Genomic DNA, 18,816 nt, shown 5'->3' on the forward strand with positions numbered 1-18,816 from the left:
CTGAGGAAACAACGTGATTCCAGCATCGTAACAGCGGAAACAGACTAAATTACACAGCCATTGCAAACAACGTCAAAATCACAGTGGCTTTAAGCAAGAAAGAGTTGTTTCGTGCTCACACTACACGTTTATCACAGGTCGACTGGGGTTTTGCTCCATAAGTCCTCGCTCTGGGACCCAAGCTGATGAAGACTCCATGTCTGTAAAGTCGCTGATTGTCAGGGAAGGGGAAGGGGACGGTGGCAGATCACAGACCAGTTCTTAAAGGTGCCCGCCCGGAAACCACGCACACTCCCTCTCACATCTCTTTGGCCATCGCATGTCACACCCAAGCAACTTGAACAGGCAGGGAAATGCAAACCATGTGTGTGGAAGATGAGCCAGACATATTTTGTAAAGAACTCTACACAACCCTAGGGACCACCACAAGCACTGTGCACAGAGGTGTGTGTGGCAGTGTTGTCTGTAAGCAACCTAAAATAGGCAACAACAAAGGAATGGTAAGTAACCCAAAGTACTCACATGTCTGAAATATTAGCCAACCATTACTAAAAGTCCACACGAGATTTGCAAAAGTGTAAGAAGCGCTCACATTTAAAACGAAATGCAGGATGACGTAGACTGAGCATGAGCCCTCAATGCTCAAAATAAACGGGCAAAAGTCTGGGAACATTAGTCAACCCCCCAAAATTCCCAAGGAAGGGATAGGTCCAGAGAAGTTCCCAAATCTCCAGTTCAGAATACTACTGCCTGGCTCAGTCCGTAAAGAATACAACTCTTGGTCTTGGGGTTGTGTGTTCGAGCCCCACGTTGGGCACAGAGATGACTTAAACATAAAATCTGAAAGAAAGAAAGAAAGAAAGAAAGAAAAAGAATCGTACTGGAACATGCGATTTCCCTGATAAAATGTTTCCGTTAGCGAGGCGGGGGGCCGGAAAGGCAGGTGGCAATGAGATATCCACGGCTGGACTTCTTCTCTGACAAAGTGACACCTAATGCCAGCAGCAGCAAAGCGACAGTGCACTTCACGCTGTGTACGTTTTAGCTTGCTTCAAAATAATGTTAATGGTCACGGTTAAACCCACAAATGCCAAAGTCTGGTGACCACTATGCTGAAGGGGTCACCTTTACTTATACACGATGAATTTTTTCTTATCTATATTTTCTATAATTTGTCATTTTTAAAAATAACTTTTTAAGAATAAGTCTAGAAAGAACGTCCAGGTATTTCTTCTTCTTTTTTTAAAACATGCTTATTTGTTTATTTTTGAAAGAGAGAGTGTGAGAGACAGAGACAGAGAGAGAATCCCAAGCAGGCTCTGCACTGTCAGCACAGAGCCCAACTTGGGACTTGAACCCATGAGCTGGGAGATCGCGACCTGAGCCAAAACCAAGAGTCGGACAATTAATCGACTGAGCCATCCAAGCGGCCCTAATGTGTCATTTTTTTAATCCTGAGCAGCTACTACATTGATAAGAAAAAAAGGTAATAAAAAATGCATGCAGATATAATGAAGCTATATGACGCAGCGGATGTAAGTCCATGACTCCTCGACTTACGAGCTCTGTAATAAGCCTGGTTAAGTTTCCTGATCCCTTTGTGCCTCATAAGGATCCCTCCCTCATAGGATTGTTGTAAAGATTCAATCATTTAAAATAATAATTATTGGGCACCTGGGCGGCTCCATCGGTTAAGCGTCTGACTGACTTCGCCTTAGGTCATGATCTCACGGTTCATGGGTTCGAGTCCCACATGGGGCTCTGTGCTGACAGCTCAGAGCCTGGAGCCTGCTTCAGACTTTGTGTCTTTCTCTCTGCCCCTCCCCTGCTCACTCTCTCTCAAAACTGAATAAACATTAAAAAAATTTTTAAATAATTATTAACATCTATTGAATGAATACTTCTCTGCTACAATTCAGACCCTCTCCTCATCGTTATGCTAAACTCCTCTCCTTGTGCATAGATGACCCAGCTCATTCCAAGGACTCCTAAAACGTGGGTATGATTCTTGGACTCCCATTCCAGAGTTGGAGAAGGTAGAGGAGATTGGTTTGGAGCACACTCTTTGACGTGGGGCAGGTGCACTGCAAACAGTACATGGTTTGTTGTTGTTGTTGTTGTTGTTGTTGTTGCTTTACGAGAATGTTGATATTGCCCCTGAGTCACTGTGACGACCAACCCCACATTCAGGTGATGAGGTACCCACAGCCTCCGTGAGCGCTGGCAGCCCAATGCTCACTGAGCGGAGTCTCCACTGGAAACGAAGCCTATGGGTAGTGAGCAAAAGTGGGGTGCCCCCGCTGGCGCAGCAGGAGAGTGCAGACATTAACAGTGCCTTTTGCCTGGAGCAGGCCCATTGCCCTGCTCTAAACCACAACGTGGAAGAGGGTCGAACAAAAGTCACCCTGATTAACAATGGACCCAGTGGACACCTGGGGATCCAGAATGGGACAAAAAGGGACATGGACAGCCCTGAAAGGGGGTGGGAGGTTGTAGGTGATGGGACCCTGAAGCCCACTGGCCTCCTAGTCAATACAGCCAACGGTTAATAGACTATCATGAACTGGTAGCTGTATAGACCTTCCACAAAAGACCATTTCCGGGTCTCCAGTTTACCCTCTGCTCACCTGTCACCTATCACCTCCTCTATCATTAATATCAGTCTCGGGGACATTTCTGACCCCCACATCTCGATCTCAGGTGTCCCAGGAGTTCGCATAAAACAAGGGTCACCCCATTTTACATAGCAGTCAAAACCACATTGATTTAAAATACCAGGGCAGCCGCGGCGTGGTGGTAGTAATAGTGACTAGTTAATATCCTCATCTATACCAACACTCACTGAATGTGTCCCCTGTGCCAGGCGCTGCAGTATTTGGGCTCCTACGTCCTCACACCTCTACGGAGCAGAGTGAATCAGACTGTGCCAAACATGGATGGGAAGAGAGGCTCAGAGAAGTTAAGTCATGACCCGATGGGCCCAGTCTCTGAACCCCACTGTCTCATGTTTGCAGGCCTGCACCTGCTTAGCCTCTCGGCTGCCCTCCCCACGCTTACCTGCATAGATGCCATTTTCCAGTAAGAATCCACAGGGTTGTTCTCACAATCTTCTGACGTAGGGCAGGACCGATAATCGAGCCCTAAGGGGAAAACAGACAAACATGTTTCATTCCAAACATTGCATCAGAGAAGAATTAATTTAAAATATTTGCTGGCCCCACAAAATCTATTTAGCTTGTGTTTACAAGTTTGACGTTCACAGTAGTTCTGCCCACCCAATCCACAAGGAACGTGGTGAGGGATCACCCAATCCATGACAGCAGGACAGGTGTCATTTTGCTCAGCACAAATGTGAAGAAGGCAGAGAACTAAGCAGTTAGTGAATGAGTAAGGCTGCCGACCACTGAGCATCAGCATGTTAGCTGGGTTATTTCTTTACTGAAGTTCGGGTGAAATTATTTTTTAAAAAAACTCTTTGCAGGGTGCCTGGGTGGCTCAGTCAGTTAAGCATCTGACTCTTGATTTTGGCTCAGGTCATAATCCCACGCTTGTGGGATCGAGCCCCACATCAGGCTCTACACTGAGTGAGGAGCCTGCTTAGGATTCTCTCTCTCTCTCTCTCTCTCTCTCTCTCTCAAATAAAATTTTTTTAATTAAAAAAAAAAACCTTGGCTTTGTTGGGAGAAGTGCTTTCTCCAGTTAGCCCTGGTCTTGGACATAAATAAAACAAAAATACACCAAGAAAGTGATAGTCCTTGGCCAAAAAATAGATATTTTATAAAATTTAAAATATATAACATGTCGGCACAAAAACAGACACTCAGATAAATGGAAGAGAACAGAGAAGCCAGAAATGGACCCACAAACATATGGCCAACTAATCTTTGACAAAGTAGGAAAGAATATCCAATGGAATAAAGACAGTCTCTTCAGCAAGTGGTGCTGGGAAAACTGGACAGCGACATGCAGAAGAATGAACCTGGACCACTTTCTTACCCCATACACAAAATAAACTCAAAATGGATGAAAGACCTCAATGTAAGACAGGAAGCCATCAAAATCCTCGAGAAGAAAGCAGGCAAAAACCTCTTTGATCTTGGCCACAGCAACTTCTTACTCAACACGTCTCCAGAGGCAAAGGAAACAAAAGCAAAAAGGAGCTACTGGGACCTCATCAAAATAAAAAGCTTCTGCACAATGAAGGAAACAATCAGCAAAACTAAAAGGCAACCAATGGAATGGGAGAAGATACTTGCAAACGATGTATCAGATAAAGGGTTAGTATCCAAAATCTATAAAGAACTTATCAAACTCAACACCCAAACAACAAAGAATCCAGTGAAGAAATGGGCAAAAGACATGAATAGACACTTCTCCCAGGAAGACATTCAGATGGCCAACCGACACATGAAAAAATGCTCAACATCACTCATCATCAGGGAAATACAAATCAAAACCACAATGAGATACCACCTTACACCTGTCAGAATGGCAAACATTAACAACTCAGGCAACAACAGATGTTGGTGAGGATGCGGAGAGAGAGGATCTCTTTTGCATTGTTGGTGGGAATGCAAACTGGTGCAGCCGCTATGGAAAACAGTGTGGAGGTTCCTCAAAAAATTAATAGAACTTCCCTACGACCCAGCAATTGCACTACTAGGTAATTCATCCAAGGGATACAGGTGTGCTGTTTTGAAGGGGCACATGCACCCCAATGTTTATAGCAGCCCTTTCAACAATAGCCAAAGTATGGAAAGAGCCCAAATGTCCATCGATGGATGGATGAGTGGATAAAGAAGATGTAGTATATGTGTACAATGGAGTATTACTCGGCAATCAAACAGAAATGAAATCTTGCCATTTGCAACTACGTGGATGGAACTAGAGGGTATTATGCTAAGTGAAATTAGCCAGTCAGAGAAAGACAAATATATGACTTCACTCATATAAGGACTTTAAGATACAAAACAGATGATCATAAGGGAAGGGAAGCAAAAATAATATAAAAACAGGGAGGGGGACAAAACATAAGAGACACTTAAATATGGAGAACAAACAGAGGGTTACTCCTGTAACCAGAGGGTTACAGGGGGTGTGGGAGGGGGAGGGGCTAAATGGGTAAGGGGCACTAAGGAATCTACTCCTGAAAACATTGTTGCACTAGATGCTAACTAACTTGGATGTAAATTTTAAAATTTTTAAAAATTAAAAAAACATAAAAAGAGTAATATTCTATAAACTTCAAAATTAAAATGTTACTAATATAATATTACATAATCTTTCAAAATTCAAATAAACATTTTTGTGCATATATATATATATATACATAAAGTGTTAAAATGTATTAATTCTTTAAAATTTTAATAACAGAATTCAGCAGCCATATAATGGGATCATGTCCACCATTCACTCTATAAAAAAGGAGAAGGTACTCAGTGACAAGTTGTCCTAGAGAGAACCAAACAGGGCAACATATGTGCTTCCGAGGGGAAGTATGGGGAGCTCCCACGCCCCCTCCAGGTCCACCACCCTCCCAGCATCTGCGTTCACCAACTCAGAAACCCTCTGAACCCCACTACACAAGGGTTTTATGAGATTTCATTACACAGACACAACTGATTAAATCGCCAGTTTGGCAGTTAACTCAACCGCCAGCCCCTCTTTTCATCCTGGAGGACAGAGACGGGGCTGAGAGCTCACAGGCTCTAATCAGGCTTTCCTTGGTCTTCCTGGTGACCAACCCCCATGTGAAGCTATTTAGGGGCCCCCAGCCATCAGTCATCTCATTACCCCACAAAAGACACTCTTCTCTCTCCTCAGATTCCCAGGGCTTTAGAAGCTGTGTGCCAGGAAATGGGGACAAAGACCAAACATTTGTTTGTGATTATACCGTACTCTCCTTTCCTTCACGTTCTTTCTCTCACACCCCTTCCCCATTCTCCCCACCCTGCTGCAGGATAGCCACAGACTTCCTGGTCACTGTCCATTGAACAAATGACCATGTGCATTGATCTGAGCCCTGCAATTTTCCATCTCCCCACCAGTGAAAGCCAGAGTCCTCACAGGTCCCATGCTGTCTGGCCTTCCTTTATTCCTCTAGCCTCACAGCCTGTACTTTTCTCTTTAGTCACTGTGGTTCTTGCTGTTCCTTAAATATGCCAGACACCCTTCCACAGATTATTTTACTTGCCTGTGTATTGTTTTATCTCCCATCTATAGTGTAAGGATGGGGTATAATTTGCCTGTTTTATCCTCTGCTGTGTTCCCAGTGCCTACAGGAGGAGGGCTTGGCACAGAGTAGGCTCTCTATGGCTCTGGGTTGGATGAATGGATGACTGGAGGAGAATACACAGAACTGCGCTTAGGCTACCTTTGAACGTGACTCCAATACCCAGGGAGGAGGAATCTCCAGTTTTCTCAAGGGAGCACCCCCTCCCGCCTCCACCTTTCTTGCTCACCCTTGGAGACTCACTGAGAACCAAGAACTGCTGGGAAGCTTCACGGATACCCTGGTCTAGGCTGGTGTCTGTGCTACTGCTTAGGACCTGGCTTTTCCTGCGTCAGAGCACAGCACAGAAGGGAACGTCCCTCACAAGGCTATAAGCGCCCCGAGGATGGGGGCTCTGTTATCCCCAGTTCCCAGAAGGATCTGGGAGATAAAATGCATGAGGATGCATGAGGAGAGTTTTCATTCCCACCAGGCCAGCCCTTGTGACTTTCACTGTGATTTCAGTCTCCAAATGTCTGCCGGCACTTGGCGTGGCATTTAAGAGCACAGGCTTCAGAATCCATCAGGAGAGAATTAACTCCTGGCGCTGCTTCTTCCAGTGATTTAACCTCCCTAAGCGTCCGTTTCCCTTTCTGGAAACTGAGGGTGGTGAGGCCAAGTTGTGCAGGATTGGGAGCGTATGTTCTGGAGTCAGACTGTCTGCCTCTGCTGCTTCCTGGCTGTTCACTCCTCAGCAGGTTTCTTAACCTTGCTGGGCCTCAGGGTCCTCATTTATCAAAACAGGAATTAGGAGAAGACCTATCTCTTGGGGCTGGTGCAGAGATTAAATTAGTTAATACTGTATATGTGAAGTGCTTAGAGAGTACCCAGCAAAAGATAAGTGCTTTCTACCTATTATTGTTATTATTAATTATTATTACCACCTACCTCAGAGGATCTGGGGGGAATCAAATGAGACAAATGCATATGAAAGCATTTAGCACAAATGCACAATATCTACTTAAATGAGAGCTCTTACTTTTCTTTCATTTTTAAGATTTTATGGGGCGCCTGGGTGGCCCAGTCAATTAGGCATCGACTTCAGCGCAGGTCATGATCTCACGCTTTGTGAGTTCGATCCCCACAACGGGCTCTGTGCTGACAGCTCAGAGCCTGTTTCGGATTCTGTGTCTCCCTCTCTCTCTGTCCCTCTCCCACTCACGCTCTGTCTCTCTCTCTCAAAAATAAATAAACATTTAAAAAACAGATTTTATTTTTTTAAGTAATCCTACACCCAACACGGGGGCTCGAACTCACAAACCCGACGCCGAAATCAAGAGCTGCATGCTCCAACAACTGAGCCAGCCAGGCCCCTGGAGCTCATACTTTTCTTGTGGTTTGTGCAGGAGTCTTACCGGAGGCATTTTCCTGTCGACACCAGCTCAGAAAATCTCCAATCCTGCCATACAGAACATCACACAGAGGCATAAAGCGACGGGCATTCTCTGCATAGCTAGTGACAAGGAGGTGGTTGTTTTCCCAGAACAGGGACTAAGGAAAAAACAAACACAAAATTACCATATAAAATAAAATCAAGGCAGATTTTTTTCAGACACGTCAGGCAGTCCATTGCTCATTCAACTCCAGCTTGCCTGACAACTGAACTTTCTTGTGTCTCTGTTTACCCAGAGAGTATCCCGATATTTACTCCCCTTATTCCTAGGGTATCAGGCAAACATTAACAAAATACTTTCCCAGCAGCGTTTATATAAACATTCCTGGATTTAAAAAAAGATCAAAGGACCTGGGTTTGAATCCTGAGTCTGTTCATACACTAGATGTGTGATCTTGAGCAAAGCATGTAATCTCCCTGTGCCTCAGTTTCAACATCTGGAAAATGGGGAGCATGAGCCCTTTCTCTTCTACCACAGTTGTGTTCAGGATAATATGTAACCACAAAAAAGCACTTCCCAGAGCATAAAGTGCCTCAGAAATATGTGACTTTTATATTATGTTTTACAGTTTCCACCGTAAAGCTATGGTGTTTTCACACAACAGTAATACAAATAACGATATCCCGCTCATAATCTCATTAGATCCTTAGTAGTCCACTTGGTCTATGCCCAGACTGGAAGATTCCTGGGGGAGGGGCTGTTTTGTTCTCTGTTGCACATTGTCCACTTGTTGCCTTAGCACAATGTTCAGCAGGTGGAAGTAAATTGGGAACTATTTCCTGAGTTCATCAGCTAGCACCAAAGAAAGAACAAAATTCATCGTTCCTCTTTTTACTGGCAGGGAGCTGGCAAGGTACAAAATGCAACCTATTTTCAATCTATTATATCACTGAACCTTCCAGCTCTATCAGAAATGATGTTAAGATTTTCTCATTGGTAAACATTATTGTTACCTGATTTTACAATGAAAAATCAGGTTAAGAATTATGTTGTCAGAGAAACAATAAAGGTATCTTTCTTTAAACTCAAGGTATTGTTCTAAGCAAGCATTTTATGTAGATTTTCTCATTTATTTTGATTTTATTAGAACTCAAAACATAAAAAAAAAAATAACTCAGAACACAGACATGTGGTTTTCTTAATGATACTGAACAGATAGAATCTTAAGGTTCCTTAAAATGAGGGATCAGGGGGCACCTGGGTGGCTCAGTTGGTGAAGCATCTGACTTCAACTCAGGTCACAGTCTCATAGTTTGTGAGTTTGAGCCCCGCGTCAGGCTCTGTGCTGACAGCTCAGAGCCTGGAACCTGCTTTGGATTCTGTGTCTCCCTCTCTTTCTGCCCCTCCCCTGCTCACACTCTGTCTCTCCTTCTCTCTCAAAAATAAATAAACATTAAAATAATAATAATGATGATGATAATAATAATAATAAAAGGAGGGATCAGTCTTCTGGGAAGATATTGAGGTTAAAGCCTTTCTGAGTCCCTCAAAGTTCAGACCAAATGGGGCCAGTTGGGACACAGGTTATTCAGAATTGGCTCGGGGCAGAGGCCCAGGAAGAAGGTGTGGCAACGTCCTTATGTGGTGATTCCTGCACAGACTTGTTGACCTAGGAAAGTCCCTTCTGCCCAGACAGGCAGGAGACCCAGGATTACCAGTGAAGATGCCTTCCCATCAGAGAGCTCAGGTGAGTTTGTTGCTTGATTTTTTGGTGATACTGAAACAGGGTCCCACAGGGTCACAGATACTGGCCCAGGCACTATCTATCTCTGTAGAGACAGAGAAGAACATTTTACCTTGTCCCTGGGAATGGAGTGTCTGGAGAGGCTAATAAAAAGTTCATAGTCCGAGGGAAATACAGAACAGGGATCCTTGTCCAGAACCACTTTAAAGGCTTCCCAGATAGCTGTGCAGTTCTTGTCCCTGTACAGAAGTACAAGTTAAAAAAGAAAAGAAAAAAAAAAAAACAACGACATCATGATGTGATGTGAAATACTGTCGTTTCTCTCAAAGTTCAACAGCTTTACAAGCAATTTTGCCATTTATTAACTCTGCAGAACTAGGCATGAGAAGGGCAGCAAACTGTCATGTCTCATGCATTAACCCCAGCTCAGAAGAGGAGAAGACAAACCCATGACGGATTTAGGAATCTGACCGTGAAAGTGGTCTCAGAAGGAGTTACACACGTGTTTCAGAGCTAAGGAACCTAAGTCTTGTCTCAGGCTCCCAGAGACCAGCAGAAAAAGCACTGTGCTGGAGGATGACAATTCCAATAAGCCAATGCAGGCCCCCAATTTGAGGTGCCTCTCCATTTAGACCTAAGGTCCATTGTGTCAGGGGCCAGGTGAGATCAGGCTGGTGGACAAGACCTTATAAAACCAGGCATGGGCTCTGTGTGTTGAGAAAAGCTGTTACACCTGCTGCTAATGTTAGTTAGGAATAAGGTCACATCAGGGACCTAATGTCTCATCAGTGAGAAAATAACTATCTTGTTTCTCCAGCATATTTGTTTTCAGCTTCACGAGTCCTTGAGGACATCACTGTTTCTGGGAACCCTCCAAAGTTACTCGGGAGAGTAGATTCCTTGGGTACCTGGGTGGTGCAGTCGGTTAAGTGTCTGACTCTTTTTTCTTTTTTTTTTAATTTTTTTTTAACGTTTATTTATTTTTGAGACAGAGAGACAGAGCATGAACAGGGGAGGGGCAGAGAGAGAGGGAGACACAGAATCTGAAATGGGCTCCAGGCTCTGAGCTGTCAGCACAGAGCCCGAAGCGGGGCTCGAACTCACGGACCGTGAGATCATGACCTGAGCCGAAGTCGGACGCTTAACCGACTAAGCCACCCAGGCGCCCCAAGTGTCTGACTCTTGATCTCAGCTCAGGTCACGATCTCATGGTTCGATCTCATGGTTCGTGAGTTGGAGCCCCACATCAGACTCTGCACTGATGGTTGGGAGGCTGCTTGGGATTCTCTCTTCTCTCTGCCCCTCCCCCACGTGTGTGTGTGTGTGTGTGTGTGTGTGTGTGTGTGTGTGTGTGCGCGCGCGCGCGCGTGCACCCTCTACTCTCTACTCTCTCTGTCCCTTTCTCTCAAAATAAATAAATAAACTTAAAATAAATAAAAATAAAAATAAAGAAATTTTTTAAAAGAGAGAGAGAGAGAGTAGATGCCTGGGAACACAGATCATAAATGTTCCTGGGAAATTGTAGTTAAGCTAACCCCTTGTAAGCCATGCTGGAAAGATTACAAAGTTTACCAAGTTCCTGTGACCAGCTACCTATTTGTAAGAATAACTGAACAAAATGGTGCGGCTGGCAGTATAAGCAGCTCTGAAGTTTGTGTTAGAGGAGACAGTGCTTTGAGAACTATCCCTGTCTCCTTCCTCGCTGAAAGTAATAAATAACATTCGCTCAAAAAAACATTCGCTCAAGCCAAGGGATTTGGGCTGATCTATCTGCTGACACGCCCAAGCCGTCACCCTTTGCATCAGGTGACACTGAAGCAGAAAGGATGCCCTCCAGCGACAGCCACCACTCTTGTAGTCCATTCTAGCTTTTCAAAAACATTCCCCAAGGCATTTGTAACTTTTTATGTCTTGTGGTGGGCAGTGGCTATCATGGGTGTTCTGTACACGATTGTCTGCTGTTTTTATTTGTCTGAACCTTGTCACCAAAAAAAAATCCTGGCACAAGAAAAGGACATTATGAAAACAGCAAAAGTAGGTCCAAAGAAGGTATAAAGATTAGTACAAAGCACTGTGCTGGCAAGAGAGACTCAAACTTAGAAAGTCCTCTACCTTAGGGGATCTGATAATGAATTGCCCAAGTCCCCGGACTCACCAATTCCAGCGGAAGGCCCTCTTCCTGGGTCTGACCCCTCTGGCTGAGCACATGCTGTCTGTCATCCAAACTCCCCTCTACCTAAGCCTCACCCTCTAGGCCGACCACCCACAGCCTGCCTCACACACACACACACACACACACACACACACACACACACACACCGCTAGACTCCCCACTCTCCACATTTGGCTCCCCGCACCTCTAGAACCCCCACTTTCCCCCACCCCTCTCGGGTCAAGATCCTCCCCTTCCCCCCAGGCCCCGACCTTCAGACTCCCCGCGCCCTCCTCACCTCCAGACCTCCCGCCGCCCCCGCCGCGCTCACCGCAGCTCCGGGCTCAGCAGGGAGCTGTACTCCGCGCAGCGACCCAGAAAGATGCTCCGTAGGTGCGGGCTGGTGCCCTCCCCGCGCCACCGCGCGCCCCCTGCGCCCGCAGCGGGCACCAGCAGCAGCGGCAGCAGCGACAGCAGCGAGGACGCGCGCCCCAGGGCTGCCATCCCCCGGACTTTGTCTTCTGGACTCGCTCCTCTCCCCTGCACGAAGCCGGCTCCCTCCAGCTGCGCTCCGCAGACGCGCACCCCACCCCCACCCCCTCGCTGTCCGCCCCTGCCAGCTGCTTCAGTTCCAGGACTGAGTTAGGACTTCACCGGGAACAGGACTCTGGCTCTTGGCTGATCTCCTCCCCCTCCCCTCCCCTCCCCTCCCCCTCATCCTTCTTCTCCTTCTTCTCTTTTTAAAGATTTTAATTTTTAAGTAATCTCTACGCTCAAGGTGGGGCTTGGGCTCCCAACCCTGAGATCAAGAGTAGCGTGCTCTGCTCTACGGACTGAGCCAGCCAGACGCCCCTTTTGTTCTTCTGCTCTTTTGTTTTTTGTTTTTTTTTTTAATGTTTATTTATTTTTGACAGAGACAGAGACAGAATGCGAGTGGGTGAGGGGCAGCGAGAGAGGGAGACACAGAAACAGAAGCAAGCCCCAGGCTCTGAGCTGTCAGCACAGAGCCCTACGCGGGGCTCGAACTCACGGACCGCGAGATCGTGACCTGAGCCGAAGTCCGACGCTCAACCGACTGAGCCACCCAGGCGCCCCATCTTTTGTTTTGTTTTTAATTGAAGTGTAATTAGCATACAGTTTCAGGTGTAGGACAATTCTGTACATTACCGCATGCTCACCACACATGTAGTCAACATCTGTCATCACAGGTTATTATAATACTATTGACTACATTCCCCAGGCTATACTTTTCATCTTCCTGACTTCTTTAATTTAGGAGCCCCTTAATCCTTTTTACCTGTTTCGCCCATCCCACCCCCGTCCTGGCAACCGCCAGTCTGACAAACAACAAACAAACAGAAAAACAGGCTCTGGGCTAATATTGGCCAGGAGGAAAGAGCTCCCAAAGAAACAAGGTTGGGGAATAGGCCTGGGAAGTTTAGTCATTGAAAGAAAGATATTTCTGGTCCCAAACTCTGACATCTTTGATAGAAGCCCTCTTTTCCACTGGTCAATGGTGAGTGGGTTTTGTTTTCAGGAAGTAATAACCACAAACACTAATGTTTGTTGAGCTGCTATTATGTGCCAAGCGCTCTATAAGCATAGTTTTCAATTACTTTTCACAACATCCCTCCCAGCTGGGTTTATTATCTCCATTTTATTTATTTATTTACTTATTTATTTATTTATTTTGTTATTTATTTTCATCCCCATTTTAGAGATGAGGAAACGCCGGGAAGTTAAGGAACTTGTGGGAGGTTATAATCTCCCTTCCAGATAAATGCAAACTCCCAGAGGTAGGCAATTCAGACAGCCAGGATTGCCAGAATTGCACTTGGAATTCTGGAGGCCCTAATCCTCAATTCTCACAGTAATGATAGCTGTGAACGGAGTGCCCACAGCAAGCATCTGGTAAACATGGGGAGCTGGCGAGGGGAGGGGTTGGGGGTTCTATAACATTTTATGTGACTCTTTCTCTCTTTTTTATTTATTTTGTTAAACGTGTATTTATTTTTGAGAGAGTGTAAGTGGGGGAGGTGCAGAGAGAATGCGAGACAGGATAGAAGCGGGGCTCCCTGCTGACAGCAGAGAGCCAGATGCGGGGCTAGAACTCAGAAACCCAACACACAAACCTGGAGATCATGACCTGAGCTGAAGTCGGACACTCAACTGACTGAGGCATCGAGGTGTCCCATCTACATTTTTTATTTATTATTTTTTAAGTTTTTTGCTTTGTTTTGTTTAAGAGAGAGGGCACAAGTGAGTCAGAGGCAGAGAGAGAGGGAAGTGGGGCTCACCCAAAGCGGGGCTCGAGCTCACTCGATGTGGGGCTCAAACTCAAAACCGTGAGATCATGACCTGAGCTGAAGTCAGATGCTTAACCGACTAAACCACCCAGGCGCCCTGACTCTCTTTTTCATTTGTAAAGTTTATAACCAAAACCCACATTCTCCTGTCCAGTCCTCCCTGACTCAATTCACTTTCCAGAAATGAGCATTTTTAATTATTTCAAAAAAAACCTTTTACTTACTTCTGCGTTTCCAAAAAACATTGCTATCTGCTGTTTCTTGATGTTTCCATCTTGGATATTATTCTTTGACTTCCTAGGATGGAAAAGGAAATTTTATCTTTAACCTCACACATCCTCAGAAGGCATCTTTCTGTGCCTTTCATCATCCCAAGTGTTTTATCTCAAGCTTGAAATCAGTAATCAGCATCTATTATGACCTGTGAGTATTATTCATGGCTGAGCCTGTGGTATTCTATGATTCTGTTTCCTTTTTTGTGAACTTTTTCCTTACCCTAGAGGAAAGAATTAATCTCTGTTATCCTCCTCCCTTCCCCCATTCTTCACCCACCATCCACACTTCTTTGTTTGCTTGCTTGGTATCCTATGGACACTTATGATTATGGTCAAATTCTCTGCAAGACGCATGAATCTCTCAATGCATTCAAAAGTGTCAGTCTGGGGGCGCCTTGGTGGCTCAGTGGGTTAAGGCTCTGACTTTGGCTCAGGTCATGATCTCACAGCTTGTGAGTGAATTCAAGCCTGCTTGGGATTCTGTGTCTCCCTCTCTCTCTGCTCCTCCCCTGCTTGTGCGTGCACGCTCTCTCTCTCTCTCACTCTCTCTCTCAAAAATAAATAAACAGTAAAAAAAAATTTTTTTTTTAAGTATCAGTCTGTATTTTAGGTGGTGTGTTTGATATCTTTCTTTCCCTTCCTTTCTTTCCTTCCTTCCCTCCCTCCTTCCCTCCTCCCTCCCTCCCTCCCTCCCTCCCTCCTTTCTTTCTTCCTCTTTCTTTCTTTCTTTCTTTCTTTCTTTCTTTCTTTCTTTCTTTTTCTTTTTCTTTCCTTAGAAACATCCTTCCCAGAGCACAATACATGGAAACTAAATAGAATACCAAGTACATAAACAAATAAGCTTGGCTGGGGGTTGAGGGGAGATAGTTATTACCTCTGGGGTGAGCAGGAAGTTTACAAGAAAGGAAACAATCATAGAATACTGTAAGTTTAACTGTGAATGATATTCACAGGTCATAATACTGTGAATGCTGATTATTGATTTAAAGCTTGTGTCTGGAAAATAGAAGGAACTCAACAACTCAGAAACAACAAGAAACGCAACACAAATTTTTAAATCGGCAAAATAATTGAAAAAATACCTCACCAAAGAAGATATTTACCAAGAAAAAGATGAACACATGTCTATCTGAAGATTTACATATGAAATGTTCATTGAGCTTAGTCCATAAAACCCCCAAACTAAACAATGTAAATGTCCAACAAGAAAAGAATAAACAAATTGTGATCTAGTCATACAATGGAATACTACTCAGCGATGCAAAGGCATACACTACTGATACACTGAAGCATCTAAAAGTGTTCACACTGAGTGAAAGAAGCTACATGAAAAAATATATGTATAATTTATTATTCCCCTTATAGGAAGTTCTAGAAAAAGGAATAGAATGCTGACATCCAGAGTTGGAGGAAAGAGATTTCAGATGGTACCAATTGCTCAAGCAAAGGCAGAATAATGGGAAAGCATGGGACTTTTTCTGGAAAAAGATCAAAAGCTAGTTTTATTGATAAATAGAGTTTAGCCTGAGACTTGATAGGAAAGCTAGGGTCACAAGTCAAAAACCTTGAACTCAGTACTAATTTGTACTTTGTTTCCTTGAACTTTAAGAGTTTTCAGTAATTCTGGACTTCCTTATTAAACATGTCTCTTTTGTTGGCTGGCATTCTTGGTTGCTAAAGGATGAAGAGAAATGAGGCTTTTAAAGGTCTTAGCACAGTGTGTTTCATAATGTTCTCTCAATGAATGTTTTGAATACTTATTCATCTTATCATCTTATTTGCTTCTTGTTTTTATTTTCCGTTGTGGCAGGCCAGAGTAACGGCTCCACAATATCCTAATCCCCAGGAAACTGTGAATACATTACCTTACACAGTTGGAGGGACTTTGCAAAAATGATTAAGTTAGGGATCTTGAGATGGAAAGATTATAATGGATTGTCTGGATGGTCCAATGTCTTTTTAAGGGTCCTTATATCACCAGCTCCAGTCCTTGGGTTCCCCAAGAAATAGAAATTGATGGGGGTCCAACAGGAACAAAGGCCAGGGAATGTTTTTAAAGAGACTGAGGAGGGAAAGGAGTGACCTAAGCATGAATGGGTGGGAAGAGATATAGGAAGTGGGGCAAGCACTTAGGGCATGTCTCATTAGCATGTTCAATCTCCACCCTCCCTCCCTCCCCCGCCCCCGCAGGATTTTTAGTATTATAATGAGGGAGAAAGTCGGTGAAAGGTCAGCACTGGGGTCCACCTTGGCGAAGGCTGGTTTGGTTAGCTCTCTGCCAGTGTACATGATGAAGTCCCTCCTTTAGGTAAGCATGCTTCATTTGCATTCCTGCAAGATAATGCTACTCAAGAGGCCTAGAGTTCCAGCTATCAAGGAATGCTGGGTTTTGGGTTAGGGTTGAGGGGGCCTGAGTCCAGTCCCCGCTCTGTCTCCCTTATAAAAGGGAGGCAGGTGGATCAGAGACACAGAGAAGGCAATGTAATGATGGAAGCAGAGAGATACTTGGGGGTGCTATGCTGCAGGATGGGGCCATGAGACAGGGTATGTAGGCAGACTCTTGAAGCTTGAAAATGTATAGAAAGATTCTTCCTGGGGCGCCTGGGTGGCTCAGTCAGTTAAGCGTCCAACTTTGGCTCAGGTCATGATCTCGCGGTTCGTGAGTTCAAGCCCCACATCTGGCTGTCTGCTGTCAGCACAGAGCCTGCTTTGGATCCTCTGTCCTCCTCTCTCTCTCTCTCTCTCTTTGCCCCTTTTCCTCTCACTCTCTCTCTTGCAAAAGTAAATATTAAAAAAGAAATGGGGGGGCACCTGATTGGCTCAATCAGTTGAGCGTCCGACTTGGGCTCAGGTCATGATCTCACGGTTTGTGGGTTTGAGCCCCGCACTGGGCTCTGTGCAGACAGCTTGGAGTCTGGAGCCTGCTTCAGATTGTGTCGCCCTCTCTCTCTGCCCTTCCCCCACTCACACTGTCTGTGTCGCTGTCTCTCAAAAATAAACATTAAAAAATTAAAAAAAAAAAAAAAAAAAAAGGAGAGATTGATTCTTCCCTAGAGCCTCCAGAAGGAACAAGCCTTGCTGACATCTTGACTTTAGTCCTGGGAGACTGTCGTTGGACTTCTGACCTCATTTCTAAACAGATACATGTTGTTTTAAGCCACTAGGTTTATGGTAGCTTGTTAGAGCAGGATCTGGAAGTATCCCTTTTCTGTTTCCCTGTTTTCTTCAGTTCCGAGACTGAGCTTGGGATGTCACCAGGGACAGTTACTCTTGGCTAATCTTGGCCAGAATCTGCAAGGAGGTGCCCCAAAGCAGAGGTGAAGTTGGAGAACAGATGAGACAGCTAGTCATCGAAACAATGAGATTTTTCTGGCTTCAAATTTTGGCAAGTCTGCTGGAACAAATACTCAAAATATGGAAGTGGTTTGCAACTTCACGGAGGCTGAAACCATTTGGGGGAACACAGTAGAAGAAATCTACATTGCCTTAAAACAGATTGTTAGTAGAAATATGGGTGTCAAAGACTCAGGTCTCTGAGGTCTCAGGAGTGAAGAGCATGGTAGAAAAAACCTATATCATCCTTTTTTTTTAAGTTTATTTATTTATTTTGAAAGAGAGAGAGAGAGTGACTGGGGGACAGGCAGAGAGAAGGAGAGAGGATCCCAAACAGGCTCCATGCTGTCAGCGTGTAGCCCCACATGAGATCATGACCTGAGCTGAAATCAAAGGAGCCATCCAGGCACCCCAAACCTATATGGTCTTAAAGAATACCTGTATCATTGGGGTGACTTGGTGGCTCAGTAGGTTAAGCATCCTACTCTTTTTTTTTAAATTTTTTTTTAACGTTTATTCATTTTTTGATAGAGAGACAGAGTGTGAGTGGGGGAGGGGCAGAGAGAGAGAGGGAGACACAGAATCCGAAGCAGGCTCCAGGCTCTGAGCTGCCAGCACAGAGCCTAACGCACGGGGCTCACACCCACGGACCCTGAGATCATGACCTGCGCTGAAGTCGGATGCTCAACCGACTGAGCCACCCAGGTGCCCCAAGCATCCTACTCTGAATCTCAGTTCAGGTCTTGATCTCAGAGTCATGAGTTCAAGCCCCATGTTGGGCTCCCTGCTGGACGTGAAGCCTACTTAAAAAAGAAAAAGAAAAAAAAAGAATACCTAAGTCATTGTAAACAAACTGTAGCATAATTGGATGTTAAAAGCACTGCTGTGAGGGCTCAGAAGCACCTCACCAACAGTTTTTGGGTTTTTTGGGGTTCTGTTATAGAATGATAGAAAGGGGAAGTTTAGGATGGATTATGTCCTATAATTATATAGAAAACAGGACTTGAGAGCAACGAACTTGGATTTTATGTGAGATTTCCAAGCGAAGTATTGGAGGTATGTCCTGGGTTTTTTTGTGGCTTTTAGTAAAATGTAAAAGAGATAAAAAGGAGGGAACTGTTACAAAAAGGAACCAGAATTTAATGTTTTTCTCCCTTTTTGAATGGGAATGGGTTGTGACTATTACCCTAGAACAGTCTGGGTATTTTGAAGCACAGAACTGGTTTCTAATTTCACAGGTCACAGATGCAAGATTTTGCCTCAGGATAGATTATACCCAGATACTGTACCCACACCTAATCTAGGTGATTTAGGTGGAAGACTTGAGCCTTTGAGCCAGTGAGACTTAGACAAGGTTTTGGACTTGAGTTGATGTAATGGGCTGAGACTTCTGGTCACATT

General features: G+C 44.7%; 1 protein-coding gene across 1 annotated transcript in view; it reads right to left on the bottom strand.

The window, feature by feature from the left end:
* The window catches only part of BST1 (bone marrow stromal cell antigen 1), a 31,752-nt gene extending 19,677 nt beyond the window's left edge, over positions 1-12,075 (bottom strand). The window contains exons 1-4 of the mRNA XM_042936854.1: positions 11,833-12,075; positions 9,462-9,588; positions 7,627-7,762; positions 3,058-3,140 (exon numbers count right to left, since the gene is read on the bottom strand). Coding sequence (XP_042792788.1) covers positions 3,058-3,140; positions 7,627-7,762; positions 9,462-9,588; positions 11,833-12,005 — 519 coding nt within the window. The 5' untranslated portion in view covers positions 12,006-12,075. The remainder of the gene's footprint in view (positions 1-3,057; positions 3,141-7,626; positions 7,763-9,461; positions 9,589-11,832) is intronic.
* Between the last annotated feature and the right edge of the window lie 6,741 nt (positions 12,076-18,816).

Source organism: Panthera leo, chromosome B1 (genome assembly GCF_018350215.1).
Source record: "Panthera leo isolate Ple1 chromosome B1, P.leo_Ple1_pat1.1, whole genome shotgun sequence".
Taxonomy (NCBI): domain Eukaryota; kingdom Metazoa; phylum Chordata; class Mammalia; order Carnivora; family Felidae; genus Panthera; species Panthera leo.